The sequence below is a fragment of the Dendrobates tinctorius genome, unplaced genomic scaffold (genome assembly GCF_039654945.1).
Source record: "Dendrobates tinctorius isolate UK_male_01 unplaced genomic scaffold, ASM3965494v1 ptg000020l, whole genome shotgun sequence".
Taxonomy (NCBI): Eukaryota; Metazoa; Chordata; class Amphibia; order Anura; family Dendrobatidae; genus Dendrobates; species Dendrobates tinctorius.
Window position 1 is genome coordinate 36,702,943 of NW_027361688.1, and position 20,718 is coordinate 36,723,660.

Here is a 20,718-nt window from a genome sequence, read left to right on the forward strand (position 1 = left end):
AGACGTATTGGCTGTCATTAAGGGGATAATTAAACAGTGAACAAAACAATGAAGGGGGAGAAAGGAATGTACAGTGAAGAAGGAAAGGAGCACTTAAATGTTTGGTTACAAGAAGGGAGCACCGAGCACCTGTGATTGGTTTGAACAGTCATTCTGTGCGGACAAGAGTCAAAGCAGTTGGGACAGAATTGAGGCCAAACTGATGGGGCAGGACAGGAAGGGTTATCCATCCAGGCATTAAAAAAAAAAAAAGCTTCAAGTGGGGTGTGATGATAGCAACACAATTTTACCACTGTTTTTTGGTTCCATTTTTCCAACCATTTGTGCAGTAAATGTAACCAGCATGGCATCATTCCACAGGTCAGTTCAGTGAGAGCAACATCAAACTTTGCTTAAAAAAAAAAAAAAAAAAAAAAAAAAAAAGTATTTCTGTCAATGGAGTTGTGTGAGAGCTTGTTTTTGCAGGGTGAGCTGCAGTTTTTATTGGTAACATAATGGGGTTTAATACAATGTTTTGAGTGAGCATCAGTGACCAAAAAGCAAGAACAGTTGTGTTTCAATTTTTTCTCTCTTTACGTCATTTAACTTAAGTGCTAATTAATTTCACCCCATCCCATATCTGTAAAGTCCACGCTCGGGGCTCTGACGCAAGTTTGCGTCACCTCCGGCGCCGAGCTCAAACGTTACAAAAAAAACTCAGGCGGACCTGCCGATCCCGATCGAGGGGTTCGCCCATCACTAGCTGTAAGCCATAATCATCAACATTTTTAATCAGATAGTTTTTATTAAAAGTTTTTGGAAATGACAGGCATGTACAACTTACAACATGTTATCAAACATCCCCTTCCCCTATAACCCCCCCTCCCTTTGTCCGATGGCATGGACTGGTACATAGCGAATAGACCAATTATAACACACAACCAGATCGCTTGAGAAAAGGCAAGAAACAACCTACAGGAGACCACCTCCAAAGCCCACCCACTAATCCAGAAGATTCGAGGCAACCAGGCTGGGAATCTTCAACCATCCCTCCCATATTTTCCCAAAAATATGCGGCACACCTCTCCTAAGATACACAGACTTTCCCCTATATAATATATGGTTCAACCTATTAATATATTCTTTTCTTGAGGGGATTTTGTCAGAAATCCAGTGATAAGCTATCAGCTTTCGGGCCACATATAGCATTCTGGCCACAGCAACTTTAAGATATTGGTCCCCTCCCACCTCATCAACATAACCCAGAACACAAATCATGGGGTCCCTGGGAATATCCTGTCCCGTGACCAAGTGTATAAGGCCAAGAACCACGATCCAAAATATCTGCAGGCAAGAACATGTCCACATCATGTGTAAAATGTCCGCATTATCTGTTGTACACTTGGGGCACCTTGAGTCCGACCGCAACCCTCTATTGAACAACCATTCGGGAGACCTGTATGTCCTGTAGAGGACATATAGCTGAGACAGGCGTCCAGGCTCACTAAGAGACAATCTGGGAATCATCTGTAGAATCGAGTCCCACTGTTCCACTGATATCGTACCCAGCTGTTGTTCCCACTTTATCAGTGCGCCAATAGGATGCTTTGACAGGACCTGTCCAAGTAAACCACCATACACCATTGAAATTAGTCCTCTGGTGGACCCTTGCATACCGAGCCTATGAATAAGGACGCCATGGTGTATGGTTAGGTCAACTTTTTTGCTCTGCACCATATACGCGTGACGCAGCTGCAAATATTGATAAAACATAGAGCGTTGGAGGGGAAATTCCCGTCCCAGTTGCTCGAAAGTTTTAAAAACCCCTCCCTCCACCAGCTGCGACACCCACCATATGCCAATCCGCCTCCAGTGAGCAAAGCCTCTAAGCGTTTTCATACATGGCAAATGTTGATTGTCCCATATGGGGGAGTACTTTGTAAGACCGCGTATTCCTCTCAGCTGCCTCAGCTTATCCCATACTCTCACCATCAGAAGCACCGTAGGAAACCTGAATGCAAAGGATCGAAATCTACCCGACTCCAGACTCGACACCAGTGATCCCCGTCCCACTAGAAATTGAAGGATCTTCTGACCTCCCACCAAATCCACCAACTCGCCCTCCATCCCTCCTGCTACATGTTGGCACTGGGAAGACAAAAAATAAAGCCATGGGTTGGGCAATGCAAGTCCCCCCTCATCCTTAGGTTTTTGCAGGTGTTCAAGTTTAATTCTCGCACCTTGTCTCAGCCAAACAAGCTCTCTAAAAATCATGTTAATTTTATGAAACCTGTTCTGAGGAAGCCAGACAGGGGAATTATGAAGGACATATAAGAGTTGCGGCATAACTACCATCTTCAACAGGTTCACTCTTCCCACTACGGAGAGGTGTAACTTTGCCCAGGCCTTAACCTTCTGTTTGATCCTGTCCAACAACGGGACAAGATTTAAACTCTCATAATCTGTCAGCTTATTGGATATTTTTATGCCCAAATATTGAAGGGACGTTGCAACCGGCACACCTACCACATCGCAGGAGCTTGAGTCCAGTGAGAGGAGCGCAGACTTCTCCCAGTTAATAACCAGACCCGAGACCTCCCCAAACGCCCCAAGAAGTGTCATCGTGTTTTGTAATGATCTGTCCGAGTCCGCTAAAAATAATAACAGGTCGTCCGCATATAATGCTACCTTCTCCTCATGCTCCCCATATCGAAATCCCTCTATGCCAGCATCCGATCTTATCCTCGAGGCCAACGGCTCCACCGCGAGAGCAAACAGCAGCGGGGATAAAGGGCATCCCTGCCTTGTTCCTCTATGAAGTGAAAAAGGGTCAGACAACTGACCGTTAGCCCTCAGCCGAGCACTCGGCTCCGAGTACAAGAGCTTAACCCAGCCAATAAAGCCCGGGCCAAAACCCATACAGTGAAGCGTCGCCCATAGATAGTCCCACTCCACACTATCAAATGCCTTAGCGGCATCTAGAGACAGAACCACCCTCTTCCCGGCATTATCAGGCCTCACCTGCATATTCAGATATAATCTCCTAATATTCATAGACGTCGATTTGTTGGGCATAAACCCCGTCTGGTCAGAGTGTATTAACACAGCTACTACCTTTGAAAGTCGAATGGCCAGGACCTTCGCTAAAAGTTTAATGTCTAGCGTCAACAGGGAGATGGGCCTATACGACGCAGGCAGAGTTGGGTCCTTGTCCTTTTTCAACAGCACGGCAATGACAGCTTCTCGCATAGACGGTGGAAGAACACCCCGTTCCAGACTATCATTAAACACTGTCAATAGAGCAGGGAGCAATACCGTTCTATACCGCTTGTATACCTCAGCTGGCAACCCATCTACCCCAGGTGCCTTACCATTAGACATGGTTCCCAGAGCCTCCTCCAACTCGTCCAGACTTAGAGGTCTATCTAGAGAGCGCCTGTCCTCAGGAGTCAACCTTGGGAGACCGGCAGCCTCCAAAAAGGAAACAACATCCTCTGTCGGGGCCCTAACATGTGAGGAATACAAGCCAGCATAAAAAATCTCTAGAATTTTCAAAATCCCCGATGCGTCAGTGAGCAGTCGCCCATTCACATCCTGAAGACCCGCTATAGCCGCCGACCCTCTCTGTGCCGATGTCACGACAGAAAGCAAATGCCCCACACTTTCCGCACTCTCAAAATACTGAGTAGACTGAAACAGCCGTTTTTGCGCCGCCACCTCCAATGTCTGTTTGGTCACCTTTGACTGCGCCTCCCCCAATCGCTTCCGAGTGGCAGGTGTGCTCTGCGCCGCAAGGGCCCTTTCCGCATCCTCCAGCTCCCGAAATGTAAGTTGTGATTTTGCCCTAGAGGCGGTCTTTATTTTAGAAATCTCTCGTATGAACATTCCCCTCAAGTATGCCTTTAAGGCCTCCCAGACGATCCCAACAGAAGCCGAGCCTCTATTAAGATTAAGGTATTCCTGCAACTCAGGGACAAAGCCGCCACTCCGATTGATTAGCTGCAGCCAAAACGGGTTAAGACGCCAGAGAGGTCTATCATTCCTCCCGTTCCCACCCCCCGAAAGCATGACTGAAACAGGCGAATGATCAGATACCGTTCGCGCCAAATATTTAACCTCTAAAGTTTTACCCAGCATAAGATCATCACCCAGGGCCAGATCAATGCGAGACAGGGAAGAGTGAGTAGAGGAGAAGCACGAGAATTGACGGACACCAGGGTTACGGCATCTCCACAAGTCGGTCAAAGCTATCTCCCGCACGAGAACCCCAAATGGCGTAAGATTACCTCCCAGCCTCAGAGGTTCATGGCTACCCTTGTCCCAATGTGAATCCAGAATATTATTAAAATCTCCCACCACCAAATGCGGAACCCCCGGAAAATCTCTCAGAATGGCCAGAACTTTATAGAGAACTCTACTGCTATAAGGTGGAGGTACATATATAGACGTCAACACCAGTGGAATGGAAAAGATTGTACAAGATAAAAGGACGAATTGCCCCTCTGTGTCCACCACCACTCGGTGGCACTCAAATTGAGTCCTGGAGTGAATCAATATACTAACCCCCCTAGAGTATTGGGAATGAGTAGAGTGAAAGCCCGCCTGTACCCATCTCTTATCCAGGATTCCCAGCGTCTCCTGTGTGAGATGCGTCTCCTGCAAACAAACAACCGCCGGCTTCTGGTCCGCTATGAAGGAAAATATGGCCTGTCGTTTTACTGGCGACTTCAACCCCCTGATATTCCAACTAAGTATCTTAAGATCAGCCATTATCGCACCACAGCATATTGCCTACCATCTTCCCCCCGGCCGAACCATAGCCAATATTGAAATGTACAAGCATGCCAAAGGACATTTTGAACCCAATCCCTCCCCCCTCCCCCCAAAAAACACCCTCCAACAATTCCTTGGGCTGAACCAAGGGTGCAACAAGTAAGGGTACTGTCGAACCCTTCCACCCCATTCAGCAGGCGCTTCAATTCCTGTTCACTACCCGCATTTGACAGGATACAACCTCACAGCACTATGCATTGTCCCTTATCCATATTCAGATTAAGGCCCCACAAGGACCACAAATTCTTAGACCAGCATATAACAGAATAATAAAAGAAGAAATAGAAATATAACTTGTTAGGCAGTCCATTGCATCAGGACCGCAGACTCCAACCGCATGACTCCATAACAGCTAAGCAAGTCGAGAAACCATCAGCCACAGTCCTGTTCCTCCCTCTCCTTCCTCAATTGTCGCTCGTTAAGGTCCAACCAGTCCACAGCTTCCCTGGGGTCCAGAAAAAAGTGGCTTTTATTCCAGGCCTCAACACGCAGTCTAGCCGGGAAAAACAAGGAGTACTTTACGCCACAGGCTCTCAGACGCTTCTTGATGTCTATGAACTTCGCCCTTATCTTCTGAACTTCCGGCGAAAAGTCCGGGTAAAAGGAGACTCTGGATCCCTCCATTGTAAGGTCAGGGTGTTCTCTCGAGTATCTGAGGATAGCGTCTCTGTCCCTGTAGTGAAGGATTTTAGCCAGCACAGGTCTTGGTGGATGACCAGGGGGGGGGGGCCGAGTCGGGACTCTGTGTGCCCTTTCCACTGCATACAGGTGTGTTAGATTGTCCTCACCTACTGTTTCTTTAAGCCATGTTTCAATGAAGGCAGTAGGATTCTTTCCCTCACAGCGCTCTGGCATGCCCACAATACAAACATTATTCCGTCTGGATCTATTTTCAAGGTCATCAGTTTTAGCCCAGACAGCTGCCATATCCTTCTTGAGCTCTGTACAATGCTGTCCAGAGTCAGAGGTAGAATTCTCCACAGCACCCATACGCTTTTCCAGCTGACTTGTTCTGTCTCTAACACTGTGCAGGTCATGTCGCACAGTCTGCATGGACTCCTGCAGAAAGCCCAGTTGTGTCAGGACATGTGAGATTGCAGTCCCACAGTGCACCACTGCCAGCATAACATGTTTGTTGGTGGGCTCGTCTGGAACTTGCAATTGCAAGGCTGTGAGGTGCTGTTTATTTCTTTCCACCAGATCACTCCAGCTAGGCTCAGCTCCCTTCCCCCCCTGCTTTCTGGCATGGGCAGCCTCCTCCTCCTCCCCCATTCCCGGGCTCATGTCCTCTGCCACAGTCTCCTGGTCCATATCAGAGTCCTGGAGAGACTCCTGTTCTGCCTCAGCCGTGCGGGCAAAGCGCTGCAGCCTGGCCGCCACTGCCCTGTTCCTAGCCGCGCTGTCTTCTGCGGCCTCCTCCAAAGCGCGCGCTGAGGCGGCGGCGCCATCTTGGCTCCCTGCTCCGGCCTCTCCTGCCACCCTTCTCTGACCTCTTTTCCCCATATCCTGGGGTGAAGCGGCAATCTCCGGTGCCCCGCGGTGTCCACCGACTCCGGTGCAGCCTCCAGGGGTTAAATTAGCCGTGCTGTGGGGACGAAACGGCTGAATAGAGCAGGAATATGCAGGAGCTCAGCGGGCACACGTCCTCCTCACATGCCGCTCAGGCCACGCCCCATAATCATCAACATTAACAGAAATAAACACTTGAAATAGATCACTCTGTATGTAATGACTCTATATAACATATGAGATTCACTTTTTGTATTGAGGAACTGAAATAAATTAACTTTTTAATGATATTCTAATTTTGTGAGATGCAGCTGTAGGTGCTGGTTTTGTAATTCAAAAATTAAATAGGATTCCTTATTATTCAATTTCTTTTGTCTATTTTGGGTATAATGACCAATTTGCTTCAATGGTGTAACTGACTACTTCAGAATTATGTTTGATGGACATGTTCTGTGAAAGACATTGTATAAAAAAATAAAAGTTGTACTGGGTCTGTGGCCATTCATATAAGATCGTAGGGTTTCGATTGTGCTTGCTGAAATATTGGCATATGCGTTTTTAGTGCAACTAAATAAAAAATTTAATATAAAGGCGTGTAAAAACCGCACTCAAAAACATGATAATGACAATAAAGTAACCTAATTTAACTACTAGGTGTAAAAATGGTGCATAAAAATTTGCAACATCAAAATGTCACCAAATATTCATTGTAGGAACGTAGCCTAGTGATATCAACACAAGTCCATCACGAAAACATTAAAGATGTTACAAAAACTTACCCTTTAAAGTTACTGAACAGAATCTTTGCATTGTGAAGTTCAGCAATCAACTTTTCTCTCGGCATGTCATCCAAGCACAGGACACAGCAGATGTTTGCTAAATGCTCTTTATCAACAGAAAGGGAAAATGTCTGAACTATCCGGAGGTAGATTATTCCTGCAGTTATTCTGTTCAGCTTCACATCAGTTTCCTGCTGATTATTTTTATTGATGAAAGGGTCACAGATTTTATTGAGCAAAATGTTCATCAAATATTGGACCTAAATTACAAAAATCATTATCAGTATTGTCAAATGAAATCAGAAGTCTTTTTTTAGAAATTATTTGTACTTGTAAAATAAATTATGTAAAGGGTTATTCCTAACTCATACATTTATATCATATCAACAGGATAGGCTATATATGTACAGTAGATATGGTTCCTACCAAAGGGACTTGAGTCTATCTCAAGGAACGAGCTCTAACGCGCGCTGATCCAGAAGAAAGTATACCGCACAGACAGAGATTAGTGGTTTCTCATGAGCAATCTGTGCATGTAACTACTATCTAATGATGACGTCCCTCCACCAAGGACTCTTTAGCCTCCGCTTCCACATGATTTATCCTCTATATTTCATACTGTCTCAAGCATACTTAGATTATCTAATGACCATGTCTAAAAGAACATCTAACAGTCGGGTTGTAATCACAGCTCAACTATTCTATGTTGAAGATCCCACAGTGCCAGTTGAATTTGAACATAATGACCTTATCTATGTCATGAAAATCAGATGTGCCTATGATCCTGCCAAAGAAAATGTTTAATAAATCTCTCACGTCATCTTCATTGCCTTGACAGCTGTGTTGCAGCACAGCTTAGATATTATATTGTCAGCTCTGAAGATTAAAATGAACCACCAATAAAATGTGAAATTTGGAAATAGTAATGACTATTGGTCAAATAAAAGGTTACGGATACCAAATTCCAATAAATGGTCACCTCATCTATATAAAATAAAAATTGCTTGTTGAGATCCATCTATCTCTATCACAAGAGCCGAGAGTGAAGCTTGAAGCACTAAGATGATGCAGGGTGCTGCTGGGAAATGTATTTTTAGCAGATAAGAATAAGACTGAATAGAGAAGCAGGAGTTGGAAAAAAACATACGTAGAAAAAGAAACAATTGTACAACATATTACCATTAATCATGAAGATAATTTTCTTTGTAAAATGAATATTGTGGGAATAACCATTTTAAATGCCTATGTACTTTGAAATCAAAGTCACCTAAATCCCTTGACAAATGTTGGAGGGAAGAGGGATCCAACATACCAATTCCTTTGTTCCCACGGGAAATAATTACCGGGTGATACACTGGCTACTTTACCCAGAAAAATCGCTGTAACGTCTAAAAGAGATGGTTGACTGTACTGAAATCTGGACTGTACATACTTTGGTTCATGAGAAGAGACGGCGCAATAAACCTTAGGAGCAAGAAACATCCTAGTGCCGAGTGGTCTGGCTGACTTATGGCCCCAATTACAACATAGACTTGCTTGCACGCCTTTCTGTGCATCAGTAGCTCTTATGTGGTGCTTGCATTTCACTCCTGCCGAATTCCTTCTTCATGTATAAACAATGTACAGTTTGGAGGAGCATGTTTTCATTGCAAAAACTTATTTGAAAGTCCTTGTAGAAGTGCCAAAGTGACTTTCTAAGGCTACTTTCAGACTAGCGTTAGGAGGCGCAGCGCAGGGCCAACGCTAAGCTCTGCCCCCCCGGCCACGCCTGCTCCGGTCAGCTCCACCTATGGTCGCATGACGCCGCATGCGATCAGCGTACCCTATATTTAGTGTTGGGTAGGCTGGCAGTGCGCTGACATGATTTTGCTGGTGCAAGCGCACTTTTGGCGCTGCGCCGAGCGCACAAAAATGCAACACGGTGTGTTTGGCGCATGTCGCCGCAGCTCCAAAAGGGCGCACGCACCGGCAAAATCATGCCAGCGCACGGCCAGCATACCCAACGCTAAAAATAGGGTACGTTGATCGCATGCAGCGTCATGCGACCATAGGTGGAGCTGACCGGAGGTGGCGCGGCCAGGGGCGGAGCTAGCGGCAGACCTGCGCCTCCTAACACTAGTCTGAAAGTAGCCTAAAGAAGTCTGAAGATCGAAATCCACCGCCCAAACCATTTATTTTGTCATTGGTGAATGAGCTGGAAAGTACAGGAACATTACTGGATAGGCATGATGGAAAAAATCCAAAATGTCTGAGGAAACAATTCAAAATGTGAAACTGCGACTTCTGGCATCACCACGTAAATCACTGCAGAAGCCATGAACGTTACAGGCACTTCAAGAGAACATACAGCGAGAATCTCAGGCTAGAATCCCAGACGTCCTACAGATGCATTCAACAATATGGAGCGGCACGTGTAGCCGTGCTTGGATGTGAATGGTGGACATTTTAAACACCTGCTTTAAACCATCAAGTTTCTCATGGACCAAGGTATGTACACTCAAAATTTCAGTATGACAGAGCATCTCTTTTAGAAGTTGCAGCAATTTTTACCACTAAATAAGCTATAGATAAGATATAGCTGCAGTGATTATAATTTGTATTTCTTGTAGTGATGGATAAGGACCATTTTAAACAGAACTGGAATTCCACCTTAATTAATGTTATCACTGCCCCTCAAATCTTTTGTACATTTCAATGAATAACTCCAAAATAAATACCTTTTCTTTGTCATAATCACGATCACGCCATTGATATGATGTCAAATTGGGCTGTGTAGACACGTGATGGAATTGCTTCAGTTGATCAAAAAAGCCAGACAAATTGATCTCATCGCAGGTGGCAAGAATACTGTAGATGCCGCTGACCATAATTTCACCAGCCTTCAGTTTTGCTTTGCGAACGGATTTGTCTTCATCTTTCCAGAACTTGAATTTTTCCAACAAACTCTCGTTTTTTTTAAGGCACACATCATCATACTGATGCCACTCTGAAAAGCAAAAATAAAAACAATCACTAATTTCACGTGAAGTCTTATTGACCTTCCAGAGGAACAGCAACAGTCTGAATAAGGCCTTGGTGACAAGATTTTTAGCGATAGAAACTCATACATGACGTCGGAGAACAATACTGCAAGCACCATCACAATGATTTCTGCCTTGAATGGCTTGGCAATTCAGGTTAGGGCTCACACATGGCCTAGTGCTGTGTGATGTTTTATCGGACAGCACTCAGACCGATGTTATTCTACGGGGCAGTGCAGATCTGTGATTTTTTTTCCCTCATGCTGATTTGGTAAGGAAAAAAAAAAAAATTTGCAGCATGCTACGAGTGGCTCTGGAAATCAAATTACACAAACCCATACAAGTCTAAGGGTGCCTGTGAAACATAAGACTGCACTTGGACATCAACGGAGTCAGACAATGGAGAAGATGCAAAAATTAAGTTCTCGGTCTTCTCTACAGTGAACTGACACTTGGTTCAAACTCTGACAGACTTAAACTTATTATTTAAAGGAAGTTTGTCACCTATAAAATATTAAACTGCCTGAATATTTATATGGAGGACCTAGCCCCTATATAAATCATATTAGGAATGTACAGTCTAACTTAGAAAAATATTCAGAATTGAGAGTCCTCAGTGGTTGATACCTTTTAATGGCTAACTGAAAAGATGGTAACACATTGCAAGCTTTTGAGACTACTCAGCCTCGGAAGCGGAGCTTGCGGCTGAATGTATTGCTATGCGGCCGCCAATCCGTTCCCAAGGCACGCGGCAGTGCCGGGTATTAACATGCGAGACTCGACCGTATTCCTCGACCGTATGCCATGTTTCCTGTCTGCACCTGAGCACTGACACGGGATGATCTCTGCGGCACGCTCACATTGTCAGTGCCGGTGTGCACATAATGTGACTGGAGGATCCCTCTGACGCCTGGATTCCTGTTTGACTTTGGCCAAAGCTCATTACATTTCCGCCGTTGCAAGGCGGTGATGAATTAAAAAGATAGATATGTTTGTCAAGCTTGATCCAAATCGGTTAAAATTAGCACTTTATTTCTAATCTCCATAGAAGAGTGATGAGTAGATACTGAACATCAAATTGAATACTTTATGGGTTCTTAATCATGATAAAATACCCTAGGGAGATACACTGTTGCAGAAGGCACGGTGTGTCCTCCTTGAGGAAACTGTAAGGACGCGTGAGTTACCCAAGAAAAGAACAAAAAAAAAAAAAAAAAAAAGTTTCCAAGCTCATGTTCACACGTTGCTTTTTTAATGCAAATTTTAAGCTGCGTTTTACTGTACCAGCAAAGTCTATGAGGTTTCAGAAATCTCATGCACACACATTGATTTTATTTTCTGGACTGATTTGAAAAAGGAGATTTTTGTGTACTCACCGTAAAATCTTTCTCTTAGCCTCTAATTGCGGGACACAGAACCATGGGTGTTATGCTGCTGTCCACTAGGAGGCGACACTATGCATAATCTGAAAAAGATTAACTTTGGCTCCTCCTCTGCAGTATACGCCCCTGGACGGCGTCAGCCTTCTCCAGTTTTGTGCAAAAGCATTAGGAGGAACATAACAGAAACAACATAACCATGCCTGTAAGAAGGCTACTATGCACGAGCTCAAGAACAATATAAGAACTGAACCGTAACAATGGCCCATAAGGGCAACAGGGTGGGAGCTGTGTCCCCCAATTAGAGGCTAAGAGAAAGAGATTTTACGGTGAATACACAAAAATCTCCTTTACTCTGTCGCCTCATTGGGGGACACAGAACCATGGGACGTCCCAAAGCAGTCCATGGGAGGGAAGCAATGGACGAATAATGTACTGACAGGTCCCTAAACTAGGGGCACTGCCGCCTGCAGAACCCGTTTACCTAGGCTCGCGTCTGCTGAGGACTGGGTGTGATCTCTGTAGTGTTTTGTAAACGTGTGTAGGCTAGTCCAAGTTGCTGCCTTGCAAACTTGTTGTGCCGAATGGCCCAGGAGGCCCCTACCGCCCGCGTAGAGTGTTCCCTGATACCGGCCGGACAAGGTGAATTGGTAAGTCTCGTGTATGGTGGACTTGATCCACCTGGTAAGGGTAGCTTTGGAAGCGGTAGACCTTTGCGAACACCTTCCGGAAGAAGGAAGAGGGAATCAGACTTCTGGAAGGGTGCAGTCCTAGACACATATATACGCAATGCCCTGACGAGGTCAAGCGTATGCAGAGCCTTCTCAACTCTATGAACAGGAACCGGGCAAAGGGATGGCAGTGAAATTTCCTCATTGAGGTGGAAGTTGGACACAACCTTCGGAAGGAAGGACGGGACTGTACGGAGAACCACCTTGTCCTGGTGAAAAGCTAGGAAGGGCCGTCTGCAAGAGAGTGCTGACAGCTCAGACACCCTGCGTAGCGAGGTGATTGCCACCAGAAAGACCACCTTCTGTGATAGAAGGTGGAGTGGGACTTCCTTAAGGGGTTCGAAAGGTGGTGCCTGCAATGCTGTCAGAACCAGGTTGAGGTCCCACGTTTCCAGTGGACGTCTGTAGGGGGGAACCAATCGGGAAACCCCCTGGAGAAAAGTCCTTACTTGCAGCTTGTTAGCAATGCGTCTTTGAAAAAGCACTGAGAGCGCTAACACCTGGCTCTTAAGGGAGCCCAGGGATAACCTGGCGTCCAGGCCCGATTGGAGAAAGCCAAGTACCTTTGGGAGGGAATAAGGGAGTGGGATCTGGCCGCGAGATTCGCACCAAGTAAAGAAAGCTCTCCAGGTACGGTAATAGATCTTGGCGGAGGCTGGCTTCCGTGCCCTGATCATTGTTCTAATGACGTCCGGTGAGAGCCCTGCCTGGGTTAGAACCCAGGTCTCAAGGGCCACACCATCAAATTGAGAGCCCCTGAGTCCTGGTGGTAGAACGAGCCTTGTGACAAAAGATTGGGACGGTCGGGGAGACGCCAGGGGGCGTCTGCTGTAAGTTGCACGATGTCGGCGTACCATGTACGTCTGGGCCAGTCCGGTGCGATCAGGATGGTTGGAACTCCCTCTTGTTTGATCTTCCTCACGACTCTGGATATCAGGGGGAGAGGTGGAAAAATGTACAGAAGCTGGAACTGGGTCCAGTCCTGAACCAGGGCATCTGCTCCGAGCAACCGCGGATCGCGTGTCCTGGCCATGAAATTGGAGACCTTGGCATTGAGATGGGATGCCATTAGGTCGACGTCCGGGGTCCCCCAGCGATGGCAGATCTGGCGAAAAATTTCGAGATGGAGGGACCACTCCCCCGAGTCCATTCCTTGTCTGCTGAGAAAGTCGGCTTCCCAGTTGTCCACACCCGGAATGTGGACCACAGAGAGTACCGACCTCGTGTCTTCCGCCCAGTGGAGGATATGTGCCACCTCTCTCATCACCTGAGTACTGCGGGTCCCGCCTTGGTGGTTCACATATGCCACCGCCGTGGCATTGTCCGACTGTACTCTGATATGAGAGGCTGCCAGTAAGTGACGAAAGGCTCTCAATGCCAGGAAGATGGCCATGGTCGCTTCCACTGGTGACCACTTGCCCTGTGCTCTGTGATGTAGGTGCACCGCACCCCAACCTGTCAGGCTCTCGTCGGTGGTCAGGACCTTCCATTGACTTGAGAGAAAAGATTTTCCCGTTGCAAGCGAGGTTGGCTTAAGCCCCCAGTGCAGGGACCTCCTGGTTGCCGATGTTAGCCGGAACTCCCTGTCGAGGGAGAAAGGATTCCTGTCCCAGGATTTGAGGATGGCTACTTGAAGAGGCCTGAGGTGAAACTGGGAAAGTGGTACCGCCTCCATTGCTGCTGCCATCCTGCCAAGGACTCTCATGGCAAACCGGAGAGATCGGGGGGATTGCGGAGGAGTATGCGAACTCCCAAACGGAGGGCAGTGCCTTGTCCCTGGGGAGGATCACCAGACCCCTGGAGGTGTCGAATAGCATCCCCATGAAGGCCAGAGACTGACTCGGGGTAGTCGAGGACTTCTGTAAATGAATAACCATCCAAGGCGACTCAGAGTGTCGATTGTGATTGAGACGTTGACTTCGCAGTCCTTGAAGGTGGAAGCCTTGATGAGAAGGTCGTCCAGGTACAGAACGACTACTATGCCTCTGGAGTGTAGAACGTCCATGGAGGCTGCCATGATATTGGTAAACGTTCTTGGAGTCGTGGCGAGTCCGAACGGGAGAGCCACGAACTGGTAGTGGTCCTGGTTGATTGCGAACGTGAGAAATCTCTGATGGGTGGGAGCAATCGGTATATGCAAGTATGCGTCTTGTATGTCTATGGAGGCGAGATATTCTCCCTTCTCCATGGACGCAATGATTGACCGAAGGGACTCCATGCAAAAATGACGAACGCGTACGTACTTGTTGAGTTGTTTTAGGTCCAGAATGGGCCAGACGCTGCCTCCTTTCTTGGTGACTACGAACAGATTGGAGTAGAACCCTCGGAAACGCTCGGCCGCGGGAACCGGTACTATGACTCCTGCTTGAAGGAGGGAGGAAACCGCTTGGTGGAAGGCACGAGCCTTGTCTGGCAGATTTGGGGGAATAGAGAGGAAGAACCGGTTCGGTGGGCTGGAAGTGAACTCTATCTTGTATCCTGAAGACACTATTTCCTTGACCCACCTGTCTTCTGTAATAGGCAGCCAGACATGCTGAAAGAGTAGAAGTCGTCCGCCTACGGGTGGGGTGTCTTCCAGAATTCGTAAGTCATGAAGAGGAGAAAGTCTGAGGTTTTCCTCCTTTGGGCTTTGCCTGGCCCGCTTTCGACTGCCATGTCCTGTCCGGCCTCTGCGCCGCCCGTGGGTTGTCCCTGCGCGGAGAGCGGTTACGGTTTTGTGCTGGACGCGAGACAGACCAGCCCGAAGAATTCCGAAAGGATCGGAATCGAGTTTGGTTACACCTTTTGAAAGCGTTTAGGCTTTAGTTGAGGGAGAGAGGTACTGTAATTATCCCCAGTGGTGTTGGATATCATTGTGTCCAACTTTTCACCAAAAAGCCACCCACTGAGGTACGGGAGATGCGTGAGGTAGTTTTTTTTGAGGCCGTGTCTGCTTTCCATTCCCGCAGCCAGAGGATACGCCGGATCGTGATGGCGTTTGATGCTATTCCCGCTACACCTCTTGCGGTATCCAGGGCTGCATGAAGCATGTAATCTGCTACCACTGCTATTTGAACCGCTTGGTCCGACAGCTCAGGATTTGAAGCTTGGAGGCCAGCCTGCAATTATTTGGCCCAAGCCAGAATGGCCTTGGCCGACCAGACTGAAGCGAAAGCGGGAGCCAGAGAGGCCCCTGCCGCTTCGAAGATTGAACGAGCCATGCGTTCTACCTGCCGGTCTGCTGCGTCCCTGAGGGTTGAGCCATCTGGCAGTGAGAGGAGGGTCTGTGCTGCTAGCCTAGAGACTGGGGGGTCCACTTCGGGTGGATCTGTCCACTCCTTGGCGTCCTTCTGTGGGAAGGGCTACCTTGCCTCCAAATGTTTGCGATTGGTGAACTTCTTCTCAGGCTGCGAAAACTGCTAAGTATCGCCTGAAACTCGACATGTATGGTAATTTAAATTATCATCCTGCCAAGAGTAAGGAATAAAAACACAAAGTATATGACCAAGTTGTATGAGTTTTCATTAATACTACATATCAGTTAATCATGATGTATATAAAATTATAACACGGTATATGCAGAATCTCACCTCCTTTAAAGACACAGTTTGGTTGAATAAAAAGACAACGGTTGACGATTACTGAGCTGTGTTCATTTTCAGAGTAAATGTACTCATATTCTTGCTTTCGTTTACTGCGAGTAATAACATACTTGTATTCAATCCTTTTGTCCAGATTGTCCCTGGAAACATGAGTGTGTCCTTCATATAAAAATCCAAAGTCCTTGATCTCTCTGCAAATAAAAATGAAATACATAGATGAATCAAGAATCAATGAAGAATTTTTTTTTTTTTTTTTAAATTAAAATAATATTTATTATTGGCGGATTTCAAACATAAAGCCTTGTACCATGACCACGTTGTTGGGTCATGTTTCTAAAATCATTAACCATCTCCCCCACCAAGGTCAAGTTTCATTTCTCTATCGCTTCATTGGTAGATACAGGAAATCATGGGTGTATGCTGCTGTCACTAGGAGGCTGACACTATGTGCAAAAATAAGCTCCTCCCCAGCAGTGTACATCCCATCAACATGCACTAAGTTAATCAGTTTAGTGTCAGTAGGAGGTGGACACGGGTCTTTCAATTCAGTTTTCGTCGTTTTCCAGTAATTTTTTCCCTTTTATTTTTACAAAATCTTCTCTCCTCTACCTCAGGAGGGAAGCAGTGTGAACAGTCACACTGTTCTTCCAAGTAGAGACAGAGTACGGCGTGAACTTGCCTGCCCCCACTCCTACCCGTTCGCCAACCAGAGCCTAACAGTTTCAGGAGCAACAGACGTCCCACAATCCGAAGAGGTTAGAACGTCTGATGGTCCTTTACTCATCTTCAGGAATGGAGAGTTACTCTTTTTCTTCCATCAGGTTGCATGTGAGAAAAAGACAGAAGAAGAAAAAGAAAAACCTAGAAGAAAAAACAAGATTCCAAATAACTGGGGGCCCTTATGGATGTGTGACTGTGGTGCGTGAACAGGATCGCTAAGGCACAAGGTGTTTCCTGCATTTTTACTATGCCTCCCACCTTCGACGGCCTCACTCGTAATTTAGACCCAGGTTTCTATGCGGCCTAGAAGCGCCACTTATCTTTGCCCCTTTTACAGTGTCATGGCGCATGGTTTTTCTCCCGACCGGCGCGGACACCCCCATTCCTCTTCTAGTGGCGCGAGTTATGCACACCTTTTTCCTCACATAAGTCCCGCCTTTTCCTTTCTGCGGTCGCCATTTTCTGGCATCCGGAAACTACTGCAGGACAAGATCCTCTCCAGAGCAGGAGAGTTTCCAAACAGCCCTCCACGATCTCTGGGTGCAGACTTCAGGATCTCATCTGTAAGTTCTGCCCTGCAGACAGACTCTCCCAAGCAGATCTCCTTGCTGTCCCCTAACCTCTGGCATTTATTAGCGAGTCTGCTTAACCCCTGTCATATCTAACCCTAAAGGAGAGTGCTCTCGCCCTCTGGCCTCTACTACACTTATCAAACATTTTGTTGCTCCTCTTGTAAATGCCTACTCCCTTCGGGTTTATCTTCTTCCATCTGTCAGGACTGCAATAATCCCCCTTTTCTTACTACCCAGGAGTCCTTATCCCAGCGTAGGAGACTTCCAAGTCGCAATCTAATGCGAATCTTACCAAAGTGTGTCAGTCCCTGGTATCTGTTGCCTATTACCCCCTCTGCAGCTGCTGGCGTATCTCATGATACACCGTCTAAGTCAGTGTTCCCCAACTCCAGTCCTCAAGAGCCACCAACAGGTCAAGTTTTCAGGATTTGTGCAGGTGAGATCTGCTTACCTGCACAGGGAATAATTCCACCACCTGCGCGATACTAAGGAAATCCTTAAAACCTGGCCTGTTGGTTTCTCTTGAGGACTGGAGTTGGGGAATACTGGTCTAAGTGTACCAACAATGGCTGTAAGAGCACTAGGCAGGAGAGTCGCTCTAGGTCCTCTTCTCGTTCCCAGTCCCCACCCGGTCCCTCTCGGTAGGCAGCTTCCTCCTGGTCATCCTCTCCAGACTCGCCAGCAGATCACAATTCGGATATGGTTTCCGAGTCTGGTTATATCGGGACTCTAATCAAGCTTCCAACATGAGAGCCATGGTCCAGAGTCTTATTGTGGCGATGAACCAGACTATCAATATCAAGGATACTTCTACGGGACCCACAGAACAGGCAGTGTCCATTAGACAATCTAGACCAACTCCTAGGGTATTCACTCCTGATAAGGAATTTCAGGAGGTCCTCTCCAGAGAACGGGAACATCCCACCAGACGTTTCCAGAGAGGGAAAAGATTCAGTATCTTGTATGCTTTTCTCCTCCGATCTAGCGCAGAACTGGCCTGTTTCTCCTACGGTGGACACCCCAGTTTCCAGATTATCCACCAACACAGTCCTTTCCCTTACTGACGAAGAATCCCTCCTGGACTCCAATCACAGACTCATTGAGTCATTTGCAAAGTCAGCCTTTGAAGTGGTAGGCTCCACATTATACCTTGCCTTTGCCACAACATGTGTGTCAAAGTCTATATATGCATGGGCTAAGCAACTCGGGCAAGGCATCCTCGCTGGAGCTCCTCCAGCCGAGTTAACTGATTTAGCTGACTAGTTCTCTCATGCGGGAAAATACGTAGTATCTGCCTCATGTGCTGCTCAGGTATCCAGTATTATAGTGGCCATCCACAAAAACCATCTGGCTAAAGGCGTGGCAGGTAGATTTGTCTAGGAAATCCCTCACCAATTTGCCCTTCCAGGAATCACTACTGTTTGGTACCAGGCAGGATTAGATTATAAAGGATGCCATCGGAGGGACAAGTTCTCTGCTTCTTCAGACAAAACCTCAACATCCTCCCATAAAAGCGTAGGTTTAGTTTTTTTCAGTACTTCACACCTGCTGAAGATTTCTCCCGCTAGCACGACAGGAAAGAAAAAGGGCTTCCTTTAAACCAACACTCTCCTAGTGTCCCCAAAACGTGCAGGGCAGACCATCTAGGAGCAGACCTGGTTGGTTCTCCTTTGCATGAGGTTACTCCGCACCCCAAGGATTCTCCCGGGGTGGGCGGTCGTCTCCTTGGCTTGGCTCGTCTCTGTCAAAGACACCTGGGTCAGAGAGGTCAAGTCTTCAGGATACAGGTAGAATTCATCTCTCGGCCCAAAAACCGGTTCTTCAAATCCCACCCTGAGAGAACCCTCTCTGTTCCATTTTTCACAGCCATCATCTCTCTTCTCAGATCAAGCGCCATCGTCTCCGTTCCACCGCAGAAGTTTTACAGGTTTCTAGTCAAACCTCTTTGATTCCAAAGAATGATGGGTTGGTTCAGCCCATCCTGGATCTCAAATTACTGAACAAAAGGATTAGTCAACATCACTTACTTCAGGATGGAATCCCTGATCACAGTAGTAGCGTCCATGTAACCACAGGAGTTCCGGTGCTCGGTGGATATCCAAGACGCAAATCTCCAGGTTTCATTTTTTCCAGTGCATCAGAGATTTCTGCATTTTGTGGTACGGTTGGACCACTTGCAATAAGTCGCTCTGCCTTTCGGTCTCAAAACCACTCTCAGGGTCTTCACAAACATAATGGCAGCGATGATGGCTATTGTGACGAAAGCACGCCGCTGCCACCAAATTGTCACGATCCCACCACTGGCACCAGTATGTCAGCGGAGGGAGGGATGTAACGCACTGCCGGCACACGGCTATCATAGGCACAGTTGGGGCTTATCTTAGTTATCCTGCCACTGGTACCATGTGACAAAAATATACAGCAAGCTAATCTCGCTCTAACAATTTACCGCAGGGGGTTATTTTGGATGCCCCACCACTGCTAACAACCTTCCAAGAACTGCGGGGATTTATGTATATCCCACCTTCTCAGTTCCACTTTGGAACTCGCAGCTCTCCGTCGCCCCCTTACCCTCAGGTCAGTCAGGGAACTGCACCTAGGATAATTAGTCGCCGGATGGACTGCTTGTTGTGCCCGGCAATTAGACTACTGCAGTAAGGGAGTTATCAATGCTGTGGCCGCAGCCCCTCATTCAGCAATATAAGACCCTTCCGGACTGCCAACTAGCCCAACCAACCGTACACACCACGCTGCCACCAGCCATGATTCACTTAATCAAAGAGTTAATTAAGAGGGTCCGCGGCAAACCCCCAAATTAGTAGCGATTATCTAACAAAAGGCGCATAGTTCGTTTCTTAGAGCATGGAGGCAAACTGAAAATTTTTATCATTTATTCCCAAAAATGTGGGCAGTGATTACACAGATAAAAGGTTGTTACAAAGTTGAGACATTAAATATGTACAATGCAGTATAAAACAAAAGGATTAAAACAGAGATTAACACTTACATGTGCTTAGCTGGTATTAGGCAGACCATGTGGCTGGCAAGGGGGATGGGCCACTTAGCCAGACATCCCAAGACATCTGCAGGTCTGTTCAGCATCAGAACTCCAGCTTAACTAATTAACATTTTCTGTGGAGAGGCCAAATGCTTGTAGCAGGAAGTGTCCTATTACAGATCCAGGCAGAGAGCAGCAAGCAGGAGGGAAGGGGGGAATTGCTGCAGCTATGTGACAAGCTGATTTTCTCATCAGAGTGAAATGGGAGATTTTTAGAATGTTCTAGAAACATACTTTACTTAACATACATATCTTACAGTACATTACAGCTATCCTACGGATCAGAGGTCTAGTTGTCATAACGAACCTCGACGATATCCTCGTTAAGGCTCCGTCCCTTTCCCTAGCTGAAGAAAGCCTGTTTTCCGCAACTTCACAGTCCAGGGCCGGTGGTCCCCAGAAGAGACTTCATTGACACTACATACTTGAGATCGGAGCCATGACTCTGTCCCTTCTCCACTGGCAGAATCTCCTCAAGGGCATAGGTCATCCTAATAGTACTGAATTGGCTCAGAGGTCGTCAATCTGCTCGCAGACGCCCCTTGGAGGCTCGGGGA

The 20,718-nt window shown here is 46.9% G+C and overlaps 1 protein-coding gene across 1 annotated transcript in view; it reads right to left on the minus strand.

The window, feature by feature from the left end:
• The window catches only part of RNF213 (ring finger protein 213), a 394,954-nt gene that overhangs the window by 275,925 nt on the left and 98,311 nt on the right, over window positions 1-20,718 (minus strand). Inside the window, exons 7-9 of the mRNA XM_073568003.1 lie at window positions 15,800-16,002; window positions 9,818-10,086; window positions 7,101-7,360 (exon numbers count right to left, since the gene is read on the minus strand). Of these exons, the coding sequence (XP_073424104.1) occupies window positions 7,101-7,360; window positions 9,818-10,086; window positions 15,800-16,002 (732 nt within the window). The remainder of the gene's footprint in view (window positions 1-7,100; window positions 7,361-9,817; window positions 10,087-15,799; window positions 16,003-20,718) is intronic.